Source organism: Neodiprion fabricii, chromosome 4, assembly GCF_021155785.1.
Source record: "Neodiprion fabricii isolate iyNeoFabr1 chromosome 4, iyNeoFabr1.1, whole genome shotgun sequence".
NCBI classification, from domain to species: Eukaryota; Metazoa; Arthropoda; class Insecta; order Hymenoptera; family Diprionidae; genus Neodiprion; species Neodiprion fabricii.
The window spans coordinates 1,721,009-1,744,549 of NC_060242.1; the positions used below are offsets into that span (position 1 = coordinate 1,721,009).

Consider the following 23,541-nt stretch of genomic DNA (forward strand, 5'->3'; position numbering starts at 1 on the left):
CCGATGCTCTTGTCTCGCAATGACGTCAATTATTATCAAACCACCCAGGGATGCACGATGATATTTCAAAAATCGGTTTTACAATTGCGTGAGAGAGAGAGAGAGAGAGAGAGAGAGAGCAAAAATAAATAAAAAATAAAAAATGGGGCTCGAGATACTTTTGATTATTTTCATTTTTATTTATGTATTCTATATTTTTTTTTTTTCTTTTGCTTTCTTATTGCGAAAAATTGAGAGACGATGAAAAAAGACATTTCTGTCAGGTGTTGCACAACGGGTGGCAGGATAAAATACGGAGGGCATTCACTCGGTCCTAGATCACCTGGCCACTCGTGCCGATAATCGCGTAGAGCGTTGCTATTTATAGAAGGTCAATTATATATACGTATATGTCGTGCAGCGACTTCGACTTTGCGAACCGCGAGAAAATATAAAGCATAGCTTTGTGCGTTGTATGTCATGTATACATATACAGTGAGTATTATATATTTTTTTTTTTTTTTTTTTAATATTTTTCTACCGGGTTCCGATTTCAGGAGGCTTCGTTTTCAGGCTAAAAACTAACTTTTCGAAGGGTACGTAAGAGGAAGAAAGAAAAAAGTTTTTAAAAAACCGGCCTACCACGTATGTTACAAATATACACGACGAGTATAAATGAAGTTGAAAATTGTTTCTAATAAGACTGGAAATTCGTTTTGTTATATTTAGGTACGCACCCTGCACCGTTCTGCACAAATTAATCTTAGATAGCTTACGACCTAATTAATATATACCATGTACTGTGTTGTTCTAGGCAACAAAAGCGGAAATTACGACTAATGACTGTGCATACATATGCATATCTGTATGTATATAATACATGAATGAACTGAAATTATTACGATATTACGTAAATGAATTATAAACACCCTTCGTCTCTTCTCTTACGCGTGTATAATATATCCTGATACGATACGACGAAAGGATAGTGAAGATTAATAATCTTTGCCAGCGCGTCGGTATAACGGAGAAAAAATTTTGCCTGTGAGAAAATTTTTTACTGAATTTTATCATCCATATTATTATTATTGTACAGTGATTGGGGTTAAAAAAATTTGAATTACCGATTTATAGACGAGCCAAGATATCGAATTTTGAAAAATTATAAAAATCTCATTCGTAGAATTATAAAAACGTAGAAGGTCCGAGAGTAGAGAAAATTGAAAATACAGAAAATCGAAATATAGCGAAAGGTCGAAACATGTAATAGCAAAATATAAAATCTGTATACGATTCCAAATTTTGGAATTCTATATAATAAAGCATCTCTATTTTTCTTCACTTTCTACGTGTGTTAAAAGGCAGAAATTGAGTTTTCACTTCGTAAGAAATTCGATATCACGGTCCTTCTAATTTTGGACCTCTCCATCTTTTCACCCTCTCTCTTATAGGTTCATTAGGGTGGTCCTCAATAGGATTGTTTTTCAATTTTTATGCTCTCGGGGGCTGAAACGCTCTCAAATTGATTAAAAAAAAAAAAAATACAACGCTACAAAAAGAGACAGTCCGCTTTGTGATAGAATTATTTTATGGAAATAACATGGGAAAAGCTTCTTTTTTTTTCTTTGCTCTTTGAGATTTTATACGTCGTCGACGAATATACCGACAATAATGAAAAACACATATTTTTGTGAAGAATTGAACGTTCTACAAAAAAGCTAAGCGTTCATATCCGAATTAACGTTCAAACTATCATCTATGTAAAATTATCATTCTGTCAAGTGTAGCTACGAAACGATCAATCGTGTTATAAAATACATTGCACATTTTTTGCAGGTTACAAAATTTAAGATAGATCGGTGTTATTACATTATTCTAAAACCTCATTACATGTACAATAAACCAAAATCAAAAATTATCTTACACCGGTATTGATCGATAAGATTCTTTAAAAAAAAAATTTTTAAATTCTAGGTTAGGTTAATATTGTGACCCGGTGCTCACAATTTATTAGAAATGAAACTTTGAACGTCAATTAACATACGAACGCATTCATTCGCGAATTTTCCGCATCGATCAATTCTCTAAAAAAAAAAAAATATACATTTTTCATTATTATATTCGATATATTCGTCGACGACTTGTAAATATTTAAAAAAGCAAAACAACCAAGATACATCTTAAAAATTGATACAGAGAGTTGAAATTATGAGGAAATGTTTTCCGTTTCTCAATCAATTCGAGGGCGTTTAAACCCCTGGGAGCATAAAAATGATGAAAAAAAAAACAAAAAAAAGTCCACCCTAGGGTTCATAGACCCCGTGATAACAACGTCGAAGACAACGACAATCACGCACGACGTGCCGCAGGCAAATTTCCCCGTTACGCTTACGTCCCCGTAGCGTCTGTTTGGGCAAATGACACAGCCACTGTCCGGCTTATTGTTATCGACTCGATATACGCTTATATGCCGATCGATGTGAAACTGCACGCCGTCGCGGCGCCTGCCCTCGAAACTGGCTCGACTCGACCCGGCCCGAATTTATATTTGGCCGACCAACGCGGCTCGCTTCGTCGACGTGCATTTGTAACTTCTTCGTTTGGGGGGGCTAAGAAAAAGGCCAACTACGTCAATTTTTTGAATACATTTACATTATAAATATTGATGCGTAAGTTGTTAAACTTAATAAATACCCTCCCGAAATACATGGAAAGATTTTTTTTTTTTTTTTAATCATTTCAGTGAATGTTTATACACGAAAATGGTGGTTGAAAAAAGGACAAAAAAAAAAAAGATGGGTCTACGCTTTTGATGAAATCTTTGAAACAAAAAAATCATAAGGTTTTAGATTCAGTGTGTCAATAGCTATGGCGCATATCATACGATTTTTAAGAATTTTGACTTTGACTTTTTTTTTTTTTTTTTGCAAACGGCACGAAAAAAACACGATTTTTTTTATTTTTCGAAAAATGTCCGACAAATTGTCAATTTTGCATAAATTATAAATCGTACGATATGCGGCATAGCTGTTAACAAATTGTATCTAAAACCGTTCGAATTTTTATTTCAGACCATCCATTCAATCTTTTTTTAATTTTGACCTTTTTTCAGCTACCATTTTCATGTACAGAAACTCACTAAAATGAATTTAAAAAAATCTTTCCATGTATTTCGGGAGTGTATTTATTAAGTGTAAGATCTTATACATTAATATTTATAACATAAGCCTATTAAAAACATTCATGAAAATAGCCTTTGTTTAGCGCGTCAAAATTAGGTAGACTTTATCCTTTGTCGCCTTTTCGATTTTTATACCGCGATTAAAAAATATTCTCTAAGCCCTGTGAATTCGTCTGGTACAGATTTTTGGATCGAAGAATGGAAAACGGTTGTAAAATCAAAGGGTTCAAGTACCGAGTATTTCCATATATTATTTATATTACATATTATTATTATTTAAAAATTTATCGAACATTTAATTTGTATCTTATATAACGCGTGTGAGTAGAAACAATTAGGCAGAATAAAAAAATTGACGTTCTAATCGCAGGTGAGATAATTACAGCAGCTCAGAGTGAAAAGTTGCTCGGGGATGTTTGACTTGCACTTTGAATTGCGACGGTGTAATTGAATTCGAATAATAAAATCGGAGAGCGAACTATCTGGAATAATAATATAGTAGCCCTTACAAACGAGCAGGCGTTAAGTGGTCTGGAATGAATTTAATCGTCGATGGTAAAACGGATCGATCGCTGATTAAGGCGAACTTGACCCATTTCAAAAGCGCACAAGGTACAAACATGCGCACATACGTACAAATATACGTGAGGTGAATTAATCGAATTGTCATAGATCCGCAGCCGAAGCTGCGAAGAACTTGACGTAACGCAAAGTAAACTCGTTTTCCCTTCTTCTTACGTAAAAACTTTCGACATAAATGGCTTCTGAATATTCACGCTGCCTCCATCCTACAAACAGCACACTGAGAAAAACTTCATTTGTTGCAGTGAGTAGAAAAATTGAGTAAAACAGTTATCGTTAAAAAAAAAAACTGTATGAATATCGTTGGAATTACGAAAAACGAGCTACGCCTAACCATTTTGCGCTATTTAAACAAGGCTTCAACGTCAATTTATCCTTGCACGAGCGTTAAATTTTCGCAACAATTATACAAGAAAATACAGCAACAGCGATCGTAATGAGAAAGAATAGTAACGGATACTAGACTTTCCGGTAACAGCTAGAAAACTAATTTTCATTTTCTACCTAGAACTATATTTTGTCGATCGTGGTGAAAAATGAAAATAGTTAAGGACTGAGCGGTAACCGGGACTAAAAATTTCTCTAATTCCAGTATTTTCTGTACGAACAATTACGCGGCTATTCAAATGAACCGTAAAATCCAGTGATAAAAACAATTCCATTTACTCACCATCGGACGAATAACAGAACGAATCAAATCCGTCCACCTCTCTCTCTCTCTCATCTACTTAATAATTTACCTACTAATAACTCGATAATTTACTCAATTATTTATTTGCTTTGCGTTTATTTTTAATTTTTTTTTTTCTTCATTTTATTTCAGTCTCACTTTATCGCATGCTCATCTTGCACTGTATTATTATTCTATTACTTTTCATTACCCTTCCTTCATACCTCTCTACATTTATATTCACCTCCTCTGATTTTTTTAGTTACCGCATTGCTTGCGTTTCTAATTCTTGTCCAACGTTTCCACGGACGTAACAAACATTATCTATCTATCTGTCTCTCTCTCTCTCTCCCTCTCGCTCGGTTTTTCGGAGATATGTAGCAGCGTTGACATTCGACTCGACGTGAAAAACAGTGGCGCCTAGTCGCGCAGAAGTACGATGCTGACTTTTCCTCCCCCTCATCGTCCAATAATTTTTGTCATTCTGCCAGCCAACCAGCATCCCCTGTTTCGAATAAATCCCCACCGTTTCTCCCCCTTGCTTCTTGGAATTATTACAGTATCCAAACATCACCGAGCAGCGGAATCTCTCCACACGCGTACGTGCAACGTCTATACATATATGTATATACGTATATACGTATATGTATACATATATGTAACGTACACATATGTTTAGATAATATCGTTTACATAGGTATTCTCATCCACTCGAAGCCGGAAAAGATCACGAGAAATGCAGTACGACGTCTACATATGTATGCATGCGTGGATACATACGTAACGGAAAAACATCCGCTCGCCAAACTTTTTCCCTATATATCCTATCCTGTCCTATTATTCAATTTCTACGACGCATTCACTGCGGGGATAATGTTTTTTTAATGCACCTGCAGACGACCGCGGTGTCTGGTAATAAATTAATACACCGCGGGTGGTTGAAAAACGTTTAAAAGGGCCCGATTGCGGCGATCGCTGATCGTGAGACAAAAATAATCGAACGCGACTCGATTGAATGGGTGAAAATTAATCGATTGGTCGTTTACTTTGTATTTTTTTTTTTTTCTTTTTTTTACCAAAATTTCGTAAATTTCGGTATGTAGTCTTAAAGAAGGGTTAAAAAAATAATCTTCAAGACGTCCTCTTCTTTACATTTTCATATTTAAACCTTTCGGTAATATGTATGTATATATATATATCTAAGATTTAGTTTGTTGCATCGGTATTTCATATTTTTCTTTTTTTTGCTATATTCTACAGAATTCTATTACGGGAATAGAATAAAACGCAGTTCCATAAATCGATGAATACATGTTAAAAAATTTGACGAAAAGCGTCGATCCTCGAAGAAAATTGTTACACGTATAGAGGTAGGGTGAAAAATCCTAGGCAAAAAAATATCCAAGACTCACCTTTGATTTGGTTGTCGACGTGGGACTGGAGGGTGTTGAAGCTGGCCATGGTCTGGCGGTTGTCCCGATTATTTCTGCTAAACCCGCCGCATGCAAACTGGTAAAAATCACGACAGGGATCGACGCCCCTCTTCACGGATGCCAGCATGCGTTTGGAGGCCTCCTCGCAAGCGCTCGACTCGCAGACTCCCTCCTGACCCTCCCGATCCCTCAGGCAAACCTCGTCCTTGTGTGGAATTTCAAAAAAGTATATTACCAGGGTCTGCGGCACGAGTAAAATTAACAGAATCAAGATCAAACAAATATTACGATAAATAAAAGGGAAACCGAACGCGAGAAAGTCGCAAATTAAATTTACCAACTCTCATTTTACCGGCGACAGGAGCTCCCTCCCTTTGTCCACCCTCTCTCTCTCTCTCTCTCTCTCTCGACAACAACAACAACAACGACTATAATTCGAGCGTCATCTCGCCGTTACAGGGGAGATCGATCACTCCGCAAAAGCTCACCGTAGCCGCCTACGCGGAGCTTTAGAGTATAAATACATAAAAGTGTATTTGCAAGCTGTGTGTATGAGAAGTTTTTCGAGGTGGGTGAGTGAAAGTATCAGAATGAAATAGCGCGTTTAGCTTACGGTGTAAATGGTTTGTTACAAGAGAGTATGTAAGGTATCGTAAACCAGAGAGACTTGTATTTTTCAAACCCCGTTTTGTTTTTTGCACCGTACGTAACCTTAGTCTAGAACCAATCTAGTTTCAATCGTTGAGCTTTTTGAGTACCTACAAGGTATACGGAAAAAGCTTCGAGCCATGTTTTTTTGGGCTTTTTTTTCTGTTCGGTTGCGTTTTTAAACCGGAATTGAAAAAGTGAACCTCGAATTACACGGGTCTGCGGTAGAAACAACTGCACAGGTATTTTTTAAACCGTTTATTGTAGATTTTTAATCGAAACTGGGAAAGATACTCAAAAAGTTACGGAGAAGTATCAAAGAGAAGAAGAAAAGGTTTCACAGAATGTTGAGCACATTTCGTAAACAAATGGTTTGCACAATCTTACATGAAATATTTTTTAGTTCGTTGTAATACAGCGGTGGTTTTTTTATGCAAATCACCTTTTATCTTGCAAGAATACCGCACGCGACGTAGGGAAATGGATGTAATTTTTGGATTTCGGTAAACTCGAAAACACAATATTTACCAAAAACACCCCAAGCAGCCGAAAAAAAGAAATTATGTTTTTTTGCAGACCTGTGTCATTCGCAGAATTCGAAAATATTGTTCCGGATTATCCGATGGGCTATTATTTTCCTCATTTTCCTCGCATTCTCGCGTTTTACTTCACCCAGATCGCAACATTTCCGTCGATGAATGGAAAGCTCGACACGCGGAGCCCTGACCTAAAGAAAAGTTGACATTTGCCTCGAAACCTTAGCTCGGAATAGGGCTTCAACCCACTCGCAGACCTCGCGCCTAGGTGGATAAAAATAAAGAAGAGAAAAAAAAAAAAAAAGAAAAAGAAGAAGGAAACTGCGAGAAGAGAAGCAAACGAGGGTGAAAGAGGGGAGGGAAAAAAAAAGAATTCGCAATACGTCGCTTGCGGTGAACGCGAAATTGTAACGTACAAAGAATTTTCTCACCCCGCAACTTGTCACCTGAATTTTTTTTTTTTTTTTTTACTTTTATTTTGTTCTTTTTTTTCTAACGTTTGAAATTATTCCTGATTCCATGCGCCAGCTGCCGGCCTAACGAGCTTTCATTTTTCATCCCTTTTTTGCAGCTTTCCGTTTACCATTCTTATTATTGTTACTTTTATCATTATTCTTCCAAGCCCTGAAAATCTCCCGTATCGTACGTAAAGTGTAAATGTCAATTACAAGATCGGTGCGACTTCGTGTGTTTTTTTTTTTTTTATTATCAATTAAACAATAACACCGATATCGCTCATTGAAAATTTCCGATACTCGACATAATATTTCTGGTTTACTGAAGAGATGAAAGTTTTATCGAAATAGTTTTAATACTGAGATAGATATGACGGAGATATTTGTACAGACGCTGTTGTTTTACAATTATCCAAATGATAGTTCGATAAAGTTTTCAAAGCTAATAAATTCAACCTCGTTATATAATAAATTGCGCAAAGATGAAAAAAAAAAAAAAGAAAAGAAAAGTTATAATAATTTTACATGTTCTTTATCAAGATTATCCGAATGAGAAGCAAGAAGCAAAAAAAAAAAAAAACGCTATGGACGTATTGGCAGAGACGTTGCCAATTCGTTTCTTTTTCTTTTCCCTTTTTTTTTTTTTCTTTCATCACTATCTTCCCCTAATTTTTTACTGCCCCGCAGTTCTTCTGGCAAAAATGAAATTGGCGAGGGAAAGAATAAGAGCAAGAATAAAAATAATAAAAATCGGGTGAAATAAGAATGAGAAAATAAAATTGGCGAGGAGTACGAACGGGATGGTGGAGAGAGACGGATAGAATTCGTGTGGAATTTATCCATCTCAGAATCGCATCGGGTGTTTAACGGACCCTCGGAACTTCCGTTTTCAATGTTTTGGTTTATGTTCGAAGGCGGGGAAATTTTCGCGCGCACAGTCAGACGGCACGAGCAAGGGAAGGAGGGCTGTTTCGTTAACCAAAATCGCCAGTTATTTCCTCGGGCAAGTTTTCAGCTTAACACCGCTCGTATAATACCTACGTAGATCCATCTGTGTATGTTGTGTGTACGATAAACGGTGAGGAAATGACCGGCGGTTGTTCGGATCTGCATTTACGGCTTGTTCACTTCGGTTTATACCGCCTCTTTTACCGGATGACCGCGCGTTAGATCCACCCTTAATACCCGACATCAAATAATTCGATTCGACAACTTTTTCGATTATATAGTTACGATTATGTTCATCCGCGCGGATATCAAACGCCGATCCCATAATCGTCTTCACTCGTTTCCGCCCGATGAATAAAATATTTTTCAATCATCCCACTCGGCGTGGTTTGTTCGAAACGTTTTGTTACAGAGGTGAAAAAAGAGAGAGAGGAGAATAAAAGCGAGGGTGAAAAGAGTAGAAGAGCTGTGCGGATGGATAAAAAACATTGCGTTTTTCTTTGTCTCATATATTCATAGAGGTTTACGGTCTACCAAGTTCAAATATCTGTGAAAAGATTAGTCGAAATACAAAAATCAACTAACGTCAGAATTTTACATTTCGAGTTTTTTATACTTCAGCCAAAAAAAAACTGTTATATTGCATAGTTTGTTCTAAAAAAAAAAAAAAAGAAAAAAAATTTCATTTCAATATCAACATATTTTTTCCTAATTCTATTGATTTTCAAAATCTAAGAAATCAGCGACAATCGATTTTGTCAGCAAAGTCGAGTCAATAAATTTATACCATCGCCAAGGAAAAAAAATAAAACATAAAGAAAGAGAAACATTACCAAAGTATGGTACTTAAAAAGAAACATGACTATAGTCATTAGACTGACATTTCTTTTCTCTCCGATTGCTCGTTACGCTCAACGGCATATATTTCAGTTTCTGAATGCAACAAGCAAAAAAAATAAAATTGACTCGAGGTTCAAAGTCAAACACGTTTCGAGAATTGAGAATAAAAAAAAAAAATACAAGATGTTTCATTCAATTAAATCACCATCAAGTAACGAACAAACAAAACAGATTGCAAAATGTATTCAATAACATTTCCAGGTTCTTCATGACCCAAAAAAAAGGCAGTTCTTTCATAAAATTTTCATCGGCCTAATCAGCGAGTGTTCCAATTAGTTTAAAAACTTTATTACACCCGCATTAAATTGAAATCGTTATATATTTTTCTCTTCGTCTCGTTGAAAAGCAATCGATTTATCGTAACGTCAAGGATGAATTTCAACTTTCGAATACCGATACAAAAAAACAAAAAAAAACACCCGGCATTTGTAGATATTTACAGGTATTTTGATTCACGTCAACGACGAGATGATCAAATTCCTCCCTCCCTCCCCGTAATTGGGCATGAAAAAAACGGGAATGATAAAAAAAAAAAAAAAAACAAAAAAAGACAGAAAAGAAATCCAATTCCTCCCTCACCTGCGGGCTGCATTCCCTGGGTTGTTCCGCCTCGGGCAAAGTCGTGATGAGGAAGAGCACGGGGCTGGTGACGAGCAGACTTGTGACGAGCAGCATGGCGAGGGTGAGCAGGGCCTTGTGGACGGCCTTGCTGCGGCGCAGCCAGTAGCAGGGAACGCAGCAGACCCACGTGCCAGGCTGAGCGGGCCGCTCGACGTGGACCATCGCCTCCTCGGGTCCGGGCCCGTCGTCGCCCCCCACCGCCGGTGGCCCGGTGAGGGCCTGATGGGCCTGGGCATGGGGCCCCGCCGCGGCGCCGGGAGCGCACAGCGTCCGGGGACTCAGCGGCAGCCTGACGCTCGCCTCCCCCCTGCGGCCCCTTCCACCCCCACCACGGGCAGCTGCACGGCCGCCCGTGTACCCCCTGTTCAACGTACACAGAGCCACATTTGCGGGGGCTGACCAAACTGGCGCCAAACTTTCGTTCTTTTCAATCCACCCGCGGCCTCCGCCAACCCCGGACACTGGATTTTACACACGCCGCCCCCGCCACCCCCTTGCCGCAACCGCACATACACACGATCGTTCGAGTCAATCAAAAACAAAAAAAGCGGCTATACTGTAACCAAGTTTGAAAAATTTACGATATACAGGGGTTCGAAGTTATTAACATGCGTATTGTGTATAATATGCGAATGAATTGTGAGAAAAAAAACGAATACAGGGAAAATTACGGGAAAAGATTCACCCCTATTTTTTATTTCAGTTTTTTCTGTTCTTGTTTATCTGTAGATTGTCGTTTGTACCTGATTATAGTCACTATAATATTCCTGCAGCAGTATTATTATTTGAAATTGTGTAATATACATACATATATTATATGCGAGTTTTGCTACGTATCTAAAAATGATATCTGAAACTACCATATTCTATCTTCTAATTGAATTGTTGTTTTTTTTTCCATCTTTCAGATTTTACCCGGAGGTTCGGGTGAGCCCGTATCGCGGAGGAAAGGACACGCGGACTGAGGGACCGTTCCTTGGAGCGCGGCGTCGCGACGCCCGCGAACTCGAGCCACCCCTCCGACCAACCCCCGAACCCCCTCGGCTGGCGACGCAGCCGCTTTCGATGGTGCGGGAGAACCGAGAGCGGGAGAGCGATGCCGCTGCGTTCGGGGCGCAGGTTTCCCTCTCCTCCTCCTCCCCCTCATCACCCTCATCCCCTGACAATGAGACGACCGCCGAGTCTTCCCTGCCTCTCCGGGCTGCCGCCTAGACCTGGTTAGACTCCGCCGCTGGGACTGGAACGATTCGGTCTGCTACTCGTCTTCGGCTCTGAAGGCTCCCGCCGTCCGCTTCCAGTTAACCGTAAACAAACGGTAATTGAGCTGTTTATAATCACCCTCGATCGCCTTATAACGGATGGCTCACTGCCGCCTGCCCTGGAGGATTAATCCATTATACAAACCGGTAGCTTCTCGTGTCCGCTCCATTTTTACTCTGGGAAATTACTTTTCACCCTTTTCACTCACTCACTCTCTCTCCCTCTCGCTTAAAAAAAACAATCAGCAGAAGATCCAATGGATTCAGATTTTTCACACTATCAGATGCTATTTCACAAATTACTGCAGGTTTGGTAAATTCCGAAGATGAATAAATCAACGTGTTCCAATGATATTACCGTCTTCACACCTTCACTGAAATGCACCAAGTTTGCTGAAGTGATGTAAAATGTTTCAATCAATGTTTTAAGAATTATACAATTATCAAATTTTAGGAAAATGTACACAATGAATGAATGGACAATGCCAAAGGCTGAAAAAAAGAACAAACATATACATTAAAAATTTGTCAGTTATATAGCGAAACCGAATCATCGATTACGAGGCAAAGCCAATTGATCAATCAGTCACCAAATCGAAAATCCCTCATCAAAAACATAGAAAATGACGAGTCAATGATCGATTGCGAAGCGATCAACAAGAGACGTCAACAACAATCGTGTATACAAGCCAACGACGCTGATGTACCACCGGTAAAAAAGCACTCTGACGATCGTCAAAGTGATCGTTGATGGCGATCGTGTCGAATTTCCCTACCGGTATTGTCTTTTTGCCCTTCTTCTTCGCGTTCCTCTCGTCCTTGCTCGATGACCCACCTTCAGGACTCTGTCCACCCGAGAACTTTCCAGGCACATCACCAAAACACGGTTAACAGGCAACGAACCTCTTTACGACCACTTCGACGAACGTGCAGAGTGCGTTTTATAACGGTTATAAAAACGTCGTAAGCTCGTCAACAATATCAAAGCACCATTGTTGAATTCTCCTCGGAGTTGCCTCTGCAGGTGTTGAAGACAACCTTTATCCTCATTCTTCCTTTTGGGGTGACGTCAGAAACGGGTAGTTAGTCGACTGGCCATATCTTCGGTATCAGTAATGGTCTCCCTCACGTCACTGTTACTCAACAATGACCGTTGATTCGTGTCTCATCTTGAACGGTTTACCTTACCAATAAATCATACTAACCGTGGACCAGCAATTAAACAATTAGTTGCACTGGTTTAGTTTCGAAATTGAACATATTTCACGAAATGCGGAGAAAAAGTAGAGTTTTGAATGAGACTGGAGCATGTATAAAGGGACGTCTCAAGACACCTCAAACTGCTTGGGAATGAGTGAGTATATAAATAGAAAGCATTTGAGGAAAGTTGTTTCGAATCGCAGTATATACGTATAAATATATCTAGCCAATTTATTTTCCGAGCTACTATGATCGTGGTAGCTGGAGTAGTTTACTTACTTTTATCGTTCAAAGTTTCTATTTACCTCTTGTTTCTTCCCTCACCTTTTTTCTTCTCTTTTGCTCGACGTCCGTTCTCCTAATCGATATATACGAGCTCGTTATACAGTTTTCGTCTTTGTAACGAGTTGTTGAGCCCTCGAAATATCCCCTGCAAAGAGAGAGAGAAAGAAAAAAATATAGAAATACGGAGAGCGAGAGAGAGCGAGAAAAAGAGTGAGTGAGGTATACGTGGTACAGTCAAGAAGAAAGAACGTTAATTAAAATTGCGAGAAGAAAACGGGCCCTGGCTCTTGTATTCCTTCACGCCAAACTTTTAATCTGGCACGAGGAGTTATTTATGGAGTATAAGCATTAACCAGAATTATATAGAGTCGAGTCGTGCTCTTATCGCACTCCTTATTTTTTTGTTTCATTTTGTTTTTTCGCACAAAATCGTATACGTAACACCTACCCTATTCGTGTTGTCCCGTTTTCATCGCTGCACGTTACGTAAAACACAGAAATCGGATTTAAAAGGGGAACCAAATCATAACGCAAGATTCTTGAATTTTCAATAAGGGGTGAGTGAAGAGATGGAATTTTTTTCGTCGATATTATAAGAGGTCGCTTTCTTTTCTCCGTCCATAATATATCGGCACATAAGGCAGTTCCTGCATACAGATCCCCTTACCGACACCTTACCGACATTTTTGGCAGCTTCACACCTCAGATACAAACCCTTTTTTTCGGGTGAGGGTTATCCTCACTCTGATCGATACCCAGAATTGTTTGCGTCTGAGATGTGAAGCGGGTGAAAATGTCGGTAAGGTGTCGGTATTGGGATCTATACTCAGAAACGACCTTATATGCCTAAGGTCGATGCTCAAAGAATCGAATCGCCCGTGGGCATAGATTATTATCACATAATCCCGTAATAATCGACACGTAAACATAGACCTTCTCTCGATGTTTACTTTATAATATCACGATAAAACAGTATAACTGATAATCGAGAAAAAGGTGATAATAAGAGATAATATCCGGTTTGCCTAGCGTGTCGAACGTATGATATATAATGCCAATAAAACATGCATACAAGAGATAAAAAGATAAATTTGTTTGCGCAATTTATCCTGCAGATGCAGCAACGTGTCACACATCACGGATTGTAGGACAATATCGAGAGGGGGTGATGGAAGGGTGAGCGGTATCTCGTCACGTAACCGTGTCCACCCCTGAAAGCCGTGTACGTGTTACATTCGAGGCTGATTGAGTGTGACGTCGGTGCCTGAAAAGGCTTCAAACAAATGTCGTCTCTGATCGTGCGGATCGTTGTCCCAAGTAGTAAAACAAGGCGACGCGAGGGGGAGGTTTTAAGCCTTAAATAACTTAGCAAAGTAGGGGGTGGAGTAGGTCGAGGGTAGGTATTACAGAAGGGGTATGTGTGTACATAGAGTACATGCATACGTCACTGGTAAACGCGTGCAGGCGACCGTGTCACGGCTCAAGTAAATTAATCGTTATCACCCGCTTTGGCAAACCCGGATTCGACCCGCCTCTCAAGGGTCGCACCTATTACCCACCTGCATGATTAACGGGGGGTGGGATATAAAAATGGGAAAGACCAAAAAGGCGACGGGACGAAATCCCGAAAGACAAATTACGAGAGAAGACCGTAAGTACGAAACGTTGTCTTGTAGAGCAAGAAATGTAGAGAACGCAAAACTGTACAAATAAATTTATACCGAAATTATTTTTTTGAGAATGGGTAAGATTACGAAGGGCACAATGTTGAATTGCGAAAAAATCGAACAGTCTAAGAGTTTACTTTTCAAATGTCAGATACGTGCCTTTTTCGATAATTTATAAATCCGAATTCATCAATGGCGACTGACCAAAGACTCGAAGGGTCGAAATCCCGAAACCCACTAAGGACAGAATGGACAAAATACCGAAAGGTTGCAACAGGGATTCCGATCCTTCCGTATTTTGGGAATCGAAATTTTGCTCCTTCTGAACTTTGATTCTCGACGAATAATTTTTTTGGTTTCTTGGCTGTCCGAAGTATCAGCCGATCTCAATGTTTAATTTCGGAACTTTCATTTTTGTACATCTTCACATTCTGTGCTATATTCATTCGGGAAAGACAGACTGTACTGAAAATATTTTTTCAGATAAAAGAGGTTTTGGTTAAATGAACTTTCGGAAAAACAGTTATTCTACTAGGTGATTTATCGAAAATCCCGAATATGTTACACTAATTATTTGTAATTTTTAAATTCGTATCTCGAAAATTTCGGGTCTTCGACCAGTCGATTTTATGGTCATTCCGGATTCTGACCCCCAGCCCGTATGCACCAGATGAAAGTGATATAAAAACAATTTTGTTTTTCCTCGCGTACTCCATAACTTGCATAACATTTTGTCAGTTGTTATATGGAGCACTAAAAATTGGCCAAATTCAACGAAATTCACGTTACACCCGTAACACGAAATTCATTCACTTCAAAACTATTAATCTTTCGCAAAAACTTCAATGGATCTGCATAAATTGAAATTTTAAAACTTGACGATGAAACGAAATAGAGATGTAGACATAATAAAATAACTGTATTACATAGGAGAATTTTTTCTCACGAAACGTTCAAACTTTTCAATTAATTGCGAGACCCTATTTTTAAGGACGTGTATAATTAATGTACAGGTGCGTGAATTTTGGGTTCAAAATAATCTACCGCATTACCTGATAACTAAGAAACAAGTGTGATATATAAGCGCACACCGCGGTAATTTGAAAGAGGGTTAAAAAAAAATAAATACACACACACATATATATATATGCATATAAAAGAAAAAGGGGGGAACGGAAAGAGCGATATATATAATGTAAACGAAGATAAAGTTGGCCGTCGTCAAAAAATCACCCAATTCCCGGCGTCCCGTGGGCAGTTTAGAATTACCCTCGGTCAGATATCGTTATCGGTAACACGAACCCCTTGCGAGTCCTATATCGGAGGGCCAAAGCTACACCCCCACCCTCTTCCATATTCGGATAACGAGAATCCCGAGCCCCAGCTGCCGCGTCGCGACGAATACAGGATGGTGTTGGGGGGGGGAGCGGGAGGAAATTAGAACCCCTCCGAATACCGGATTTCGGGTTGACCCCGCGAATTGAAACAAGTTACGAAGGCGCAGTGTGAGGGGTGTAAACGGATTACAGAGAAAGTGGGTACCTACGCTGTACATGCATCATGATCCGGAAACGTAAAGCTCTCACGCCGTAACAGCGTTCATTTTTTCATTCTTCCGTAACTTTGATCGATCGAGATTACACAGGTCGACAAATTGAGATACATAAATTTTGATTCTGTATGTGGGGTAATAGCCAAAACCTTTATTTGTTTATTTGTTACTTGTAAAGTTTGTTTTTGTCTTTTTTGACGCTGATAAATAAGTCGTGAAGTTTTTTGGTTCATAGCTAACATGAGTGCTGATTCGGAAGAAAGAAGAAAACGTTTTAACGAAGATGCGATGGACTTTGTCACACGGTGGGAGATTAGGTTTGGAGTTTCATACGAGAAAGTTTGTACAAAGATAGAAGAAGTACGAAAAATATTAATTTTTAAACTTTGTTTAACAATTCTTTTATATTTTTAGTTTATTATTGATTATTATTTTTGAATAAAAGTGATTTAAATGTAAAAGTGAGGTTTGTTTATTTGTCATTTACAATAAATGTTTGAGAAAATAAATATTTTTTCTTAAAATCCGGAATATCGTTCCGCTTTCGACAGAAACAAACTTTATCTAATAAAACTAGTTTTCCATTTATTGGTTGTGTAGAAAAAATTAAAAGTCGTCCATAACTCAGACTCAAAATGCGGGTTGAACGGTGTTGTCAGCGAGAAAATTTCGGCGTGATTAGCGATTATATAGCATAAAGTTGTTGCTCGGAACGACAGTTTCTTCAGATTCGTGATTAATCGAAGAAAAAGCTCAGCCCAGAGCTTTTCCGAAGCTGCTGGACTGCACATGGTTGCGAATAATCGGCTCTGCTGCAGGTTGGCCGTGACAACGATTTACCATATATCTCAGACACCATTGACGAGGCTTAGACACGCGATGACGTAAGGTCATTCGATAGGCAATAATCTGGTTAGTCACTCACCGGCTAGATACTCCGACTAAGGAAGTTGTACAACGAAGCTCGTGCGATTTTCCCCGACCAGCTGCTGTTGTTACGCCAAAGGCACCGAAGCGAAGACTGCGTAGGTACAGGAAAAAGTAAACAAACTCGAAGAAGCTGAAAGAAAAAAATTTGTATCTTAGTTTTTTCATAAATTAATCATTCTTCCCTCAAACGTAACAAAGCGAAGAAAACGACGATGCTTTCTTCTTGTTCAAGGATAACGATATGATAAAAAAAAAAAATAATAAAATACCTGTATGAAAATTGCCTCGATCGTCGATACATGATCAATGTCCTCGAAATAATCCGTGAAAAACTTTTCCACTTTCAAAGAAAGACGGAAAGAGGGCAAGAAAATAAAAAAGAAAAAAAGGCAAAATCGGAAAACGTTAGGGTAATTAATTTTCCCCGTTTCATTTTTATTTCTTTTATTTTATTTCCAATACTTGTTTTCTTAAATTCGACCGGCTTTTTTTTTTCTCTCTCTCTTAATCGCAAAACTTTTTCAAAGCCTCCGAAACGACGCGGGGGTTCGAATTTCGAAAAGAAAAGCGATCAATCACGGGTGTAAAATTAAAGATTCCACGAAGGCCGGTCCTTTTTCACGGTGCCTACGTACACGTGCAAGAGCGGGTTGTCCGGATGGGGATGAAAAAGAATTTATAGGTTTGCTCGGGGGCCGGTCCTCGAGAAAAGGACGCGGCGTGTCGAGCGTCTGAAGCAAAAGCCGGCTAATTAACAAAGTTATCAAAGGTCCTTCCCTCCCCCCCCCCCCTCGCAGCCCCGCTGCTCAAGAGAAAACTATAATAATGCCCACCTACCCTCGACGTCCGCAGGCCAACCCCCTCATTCCGGGGTTGAAACCCTTCGAATCCTGGCTCAAGCCCCGGGCTCACCGCGAAATCCATTCTCAGCCTCCTTCGGGACTTTTGACAGCCTTGCTTCCCGGTTAATGGATCTACGTATACGTATAACTGCGTCACAAAGCGATAATTCCGATGTTGTTGTTAGTACCCGCTAATTAGTCCCGTTTATTTCCGCCAACAATTCGCCAAGTTTAATCCCCTTCACTTATCGTTCCGTACCGCCGATTCACACTCGACGATTTCGAAAGGAAAGTCGAGTTGAAGCAAATGAATATAACATTTTTTTTCTGACTAGGCTAAACGCGCGATAATCTGGTGATAAAACTGCTACGAGTCGATCTCTAATTACGTCTCACTACACGCTCCAGAACGTTCGACGTCTCGATGTGAAGTGAGCTGTAGATTTACTCGCAAACGCGTCGTAATTGGATTCGAATTTCGACCGAAAGATGACGTGTCTGTTTCGAATCGAAGCTGTAATTGTACCGTACACATTCAGGAGATTACCAAGAGCTACGATCACTCGGTGTTTACAACACGCGGATAGCTGACGTCGTTAGAATTTGCGAAAACGATTATCGGTTACCTGAAATCAGCAGTTTCTATCAATTTCCATCAGTCGTTGGTCCACGAACGCAGCGACGCTCTTCCGATGCAGCGAATCCTCCTGCAGTGGAATCTGTGGTTACGAAGAGATGTTTGTTTCCAGCGTAGAGCGAAGTTTCGACCGGCAAACGCCGATCCGTACACACGGTTGATCCAACGCCGTCGAATCTCTTTCCTCCCCCCTTCTTTTCGACTCGCGACCGCCATCTTGTCAAACAATCGCAACCGGCTCCCCCCTCACCCGCCCGTCGAACGCTTCGAAAACAAACGACGCGATCCGAGTCACGTGACGCGTTCGACGTTGTTTACCCCGGCCTGCAGCTTCCGGTCAACGTGTTTTGTTTCTCGAGTGTACGCGACGTGTGCTCTGCAGTGATTTGCCCCGTTCTTTGCAGCGAGTGAATTTATTCCGAGTGACATCTAACTTCACGCCAGTGATCTGCATTCCTGCCATCGAGGATCCTGTGATTTCTGGTGAGTAATATTTTGACGAAATTTTGTAGCCAACTACTGTGGTCCGCTTTTCTTTGCGTCTACACGGAAGGTCGAATGTACGTTCGTAGAACGTGCGGTTTGGTTTTTACTTTGAAGCACGTGGTAGGCAAGTCGAAGACCAGGTTGAAGTTCGTAACGTTATCGTAACACGATATCGGGATAATATAACCACTATTTTCTTACTTTTAGAATAATTTTCAATGCAACAAGATTGCAAAATGTGAGTATGTTTTCTTTTATTACGGCTTACTGAATTTCATCAACTGTTCCAAAATCGCGAAATAACGGTTTTTTACTCAGTACGAATCGTTAGTACATCCAACATGATAATCGAAGAAACATTGAAGTTGCAGTTTCAGACAATACTGTCGTTTACGAACCTTCAGATTGTCAAAGAAATATAAACAAATGTTCATTGCTTAATTAGCGTTGCTGACTTTAGTGAGTTTAAATCAAGCGAGAACCAGATTTTTACAGTCGCTGTTGACTCGGCCCGAGTGAGTGGAAAAATCGCGTTGTACGAACAAGGCGTGCGGAGTTTGAGCCGAGTAGTTGCGTAAGTGGATTTTCTAGAGTAAACTCCGGGTGTTTTTGCTGGGCGATGAATCTCGATTATCCCGTGCGCGCTTATCTTCTCCCTTTTTTCTTACACCCTGGCCGGTTGACTGTAGCTGGCAGAGTGTGGGTGAATTTTGAAACCGAGGGAGGCGACGAAAAAAAAGCAAAGGTGGCTAGAAAGAAGGATGTCGACGTTGTTCGGATCGAACTCCGGACCCTTGACCTCGCTAATTGCGTTTCTTATTCGACGATTCGTTTCTCGTCGAGTGTGTTTCGCTTCGAAGTGATATAAAACTGAAATCTGCACTGATTTCACTAATTTCACTCATTTCCAATGTTGTTATACGTTAATGAACGAGCTTTCCGACCGTGTTTACAATACATTCAGCCTCAACTCGACGAACTTTACAACGGCTAATTAATTTTTCACCCTCTGAACTCTCGAGCTTTGAACTCGGGTTCAAATTGCCCGATTTTAAGCTCGAATTGACTTTTAGATAGTTAAACAATTAACTCGGCTCGGATTCTTAACTCTTTGAACTGCTGGAGGAATGGAAATGGGCTTGAAAATTTTGCGCAATTCGATTTCGGTGAATCGCGAATCAAAATTCTTCCTCGCTGTTATCGGTTTGATATAAACAAGGGCTTAATCGTAAATCCGGTGTAGAGTTTTCCGAATATCTTGATATCTTTTCAAATCCCTCAGACTCTTTGAAATTTTCTTTTGAAAAAATCCTTTGAAATCCCACGAAGTCTTCTGAAATCGTCTGAAATCTCTAGAAATCTTTTTAAATCTCTGAAATTTTCCTTTGACATCTCATAAAGTCTCTTGTAATCTTCTGAAATCATCCGAAAACATCCGAAGTCCGTTAAAATCTTTTGAAATCGTTTAAAATCCTTTGAAATTGATTAAACCTTCGGGTCAAAACGAGCTTAATTCTATCGATCTAAAATGGTTTACGGATCACATCACATTTCGAGATACTCAGCGTGGTAGGAAATTGCATTTCCGGTGATTCGCGGCGTGTTTGGGAGTTACCAGTTTCGCCAAGCCGCTCAACCGTAAGCAATCCAAACTTTGCTAAACCTTGAAGCTGTTTGTTGGCCCCGAGTAACCGAAATCGCTCCGATTTGCCTCCGTGTCAACAAATGTTGCGCGTGTTACCCGAAGCTTTGGAACTTGCGGGATAAAATTTTCTCCGTCTCGAGGGTGATCTGAATTTTCGCATCAATTATCGGATGCAACCCAAAATTCACGAGTGCGGTGAGAGTTCAACGAGTCGCGATCTATTCCCGCTTTGACACGTATTTTATGAAACGGATTTAAAAAAAAAAAAAACAAATTTTTATAACAGCGCGGACGCGGAATAATTGAAAAATAATTTCAATTCAAAATACAATTTCTTCTTTTTTCTATCACATGTACATAAATTTTTCTTTTTATACACTTTTGTTGATTCATCCAAGGCAAACTTTGCTCCTAAATTACACAGTAATAACGATAATTTTATCGTCGCGTACCCATTACTCACATTTACCTACAGACTATTATAAACTCGCACGATGTTAAGTATACCTATACTTTATCGAGCGAAGGGGAGGATGTGAAGTGATAAATTATACTCTGATAATGTTCGTAACAGGGTGAGAATAAATTCCCCCGTTACTAATTACTGGCTCTACTATGTTTTCTTCTTTCTCTTTTATTAAGTTTTAAGTTTATCATTTTTCTAAAACTTCGTCAATTTTTTCACTCGGAGGTCAAACAATTCAACAAAACTTTTGAAAAGAAAAAGTGATTAATGCGCGTCAATACAATATTACACAATTTACCTACCTGTAAAAATCTTGAGTTGAAGTGAAAAAGAGCAACAACAAATTTTCGCAATATTTCACGCAAGGAAAATATTGAAAATCGTTGATAATATAATGTATATCACGTATAAAAAGTTAATAATATATATGTATAATAATACTTCGGAACTTGCGAAAAATTTTCACCGACCCAGCGATTACGGTAGTAAAAAATGATGATTCTGTTTTTAGTTTGAATCGTCTAATTCCGTGAAAAATTACTGAAAGGGTTTTGGTACGAAATTTGTTTCTTTTTTTTTCCTTTTTAGTATCTTAAATACATCATTTTTACTATAGTCAATTAGATTTTGAAGGGCCTTGACAAAACGAAACTCTTTCTTCTTTCTCGCCCGTATTTTGCTGTTACAATGTTCTATTAGATTATTATACTGTATTATAACATTCATTTTGCAATATATCTGCACAAATCATTTGAATCAACTTAATAATAAATATGATTTTAAATATGTAGCGTACAATGAATACAACATGTAATACATAACAAATGAATCTTATCATTTTCATCGTTCAACAACTCTAACTCTTCCATTCATTGCAAAAAGAAGAGATAATTTATCATGCTTTTCATTTCCCATATATTTTTACTTTTTCTTCGTTTCGCGTTAACTTTATACATATATACATAAGTATGTATAAATATATATATATGTATGCGCGGATAATGATTATCTCTTGATTAAGAAGAAACCGAAAAGAGTTCATAACGCGTTTGCCACAAGCTGTTAACTCACCTACAATAATTAATAAACCCCGCTAGTGAATAGTTTAGTCAACCTTATTATGTAATTATTGATATTATTATTGTGATTATTATATCGGGCAGAAATTGAGAGTAAATACGATAAATGACAAATGATTTGTAGAATATAAATTTCGAGAAATCATAGTTGAGTAAATTTGGATGTTTTTTTTTTTTTATAAATATTTTTCAATCTAAGAGGTTGTGTGCATGGGTATGAAAAAAAACGATACGGGCCAAAAATAAAGATTTTATTCAGTTATCACGTGAGTTATATACGTATATGTATGTATATATATTACATATATACATACATTTATATATGCATAGGTATGTATAGTATTATATGTTGCGTACAGAATAAGGTTGATTAAATTCATTTCCAACTATAATATACTATATATTATTTATATAATTTATAATTATACAGTTGTAATATAATATGTTGATTCGAATTGTCGTTTATTCCGATTTTTGGTTGTTCTTTTTTGTGGATGTTTTCTCTCTCTCTCTCTCTCGCTTTTTTTCTTTTTTCTCTTCTCTCTTCTCAACTAGTTACACATCTAGAGTATCTACACAACTTTTTTACTAATAATATTCTCTGACTCGTGTTTTTTTTTTTTTTTTTCCTTTTTTTGTTTCTCTTTTTAATCTACGCATCCTTCGATAACGCGGTGAAAAAAAAAAATAAATAAATTGAACAAAATTTGTAACTTGTACTCTGTACGTTTTTCCATTCTCTTCCTTTTTTTTTTTTTTCTCGTTTTTCAACGCGTACGTGTATTCTAATATATAAAACTGTATCTCCGTCGATCTAGGATATAATCAAACCGTTTTCAACCTTTAACAAATCATTCATATAATATATTATACATGTATCTATATATGTATATACACGTATATATATATAGATATAATAACAATAATTATAATACAGAATTCGTAACGTGTAAAGTGGTGAAGAATGAAATTAATTAGCAATGATAAGAGTAATTATCGGATTCTTATACCGAACTCTATTGTACATAATATAAAACGACTCAAAGTTTTGTATATATATATATATATGTGTGTATATATATATGTATATATATATATATATACATATATAAATATGTGTAGTGGAAATTGGAAAATGTGTGTCTATTTACGAATCTTAGATTCTCTTCATACGTTTTTTATTTTTTTCATTGGACCATCTTGCGGAACTTTGATACATTTTTGTCTTTTTTTTCTGCTCATTCAATCATACACAAGTAATATATGATACGTGTATAGTTTAATTTCTCGTACGTGTACGAATAATTCGTTTATCAATATGTGGCTCAGGGAATTTGTACCTTTTCCGTAATCTTTATGCTTTTTTTCCGTAAATGTTCACATTTTTATTCTCTTCGCTACGTTTTTTTTTTTTTTTTTCAAATATCTCAGAAAGCTGTGTACAAAAATTGAGTAAACAATGTTGTAACTAAATATATGATAACAATTTTTCTACACAACCTTCAGCAGCGATACGAAGTTTATACATTAATTAAATAAT

General features: G+C 38.3%; 3 protein-coding genes across 9 annotated transcripts in view; 1 reads left to right on the forward strand and 2 right to left on the reverse strand.

The window, feature by feature from the left end:
- LOC124179797 (neprilysin-3-like) overlaps positions 1-10,941 on the reverse strand; it is a 50,434-nt gene extending 39,493 nt beyond the window's left edge. For 2 of the 5 annotated variants that reach the window (XM_046564554.1, XM_046564555.1), the window contains exons 1-2: positions 9,912-10,220; positions 5,825-6,050 (exon numbers count right to left, since the gene is read on the reverse strand). In XM_046564554.1, coding sequence (XP_046420510.1) covers positions 5,825-6,050; positions 9,912-10,115 — 430 coding nt within the window. In that variant the 5' untranslated portion in view covers positions 10,116-10,220. Of the gene's footprint in view, positions 1-4,636; positions 4,800-5,824; positions 6,051-9,911; positions 10,510-10,696 lie in introns of those variants that run through there. The other 3 variants (XM_046564553.1, XM_046564552.1, XM_046564556.1) reach the window with 3 other exon arrangements.
- A 175-nt stretch (positions 10,942-11,116) lies between these two features.
- Positions 11,117-18,125, reverse strand: LOC124179798. 3 transcript variants are annotated; one of them, XM_046564560.1, is made up of 4 exons: positions 17,684-18,125; positions 16,842-16,976; positions 12,737-12,842; positions 11,117-11,605 (listed from the first exon to the last, which is right to left on the reverse strand). In XM_046564560.1, the coding sequence occupies exons 1-4, from the start codon at positions 17,710-17,712 to the stop codon at positions 11,576-11,578; spliced, it is 300 nt and encodes a 99-aa protein (XP_046420516.1). In that variant the 5' UTR covers positions 17,713-18,125; the 3' UTR covers positions 11,117-11,575. The 3 variants fall into 3 exon arrangements, with proteins under 3 accessions (XP_046420516.1, XP_046420515.1, XP_046420513.1); XM_046564559.1 differs by having other exon boundaries at positions 12,718-12,842; XM_046564557.1 differs by having other exon boundaries at positions 11,117-11,704; positions 12,718-12,842.
- A 611-nt stretch (positions 18,126-18,736) lies between these two features.
- The window catches only part of LOC124181301 (CDAN1-interacting nuclease 1), a 47,362-nt gene continuing 42,557 nt past the window's right edge, over positions 18,737-23,541 (forward strand). Inside the window, exon 1 of the mRNA XM_046567728.1 lies at positions 18,737-18,808. The gene's annotated coding sequence lies outside the window, so the exon portion shown is untranslated. The remainder of the gene's footprint in view (positions 18,809-23,541) is intronic.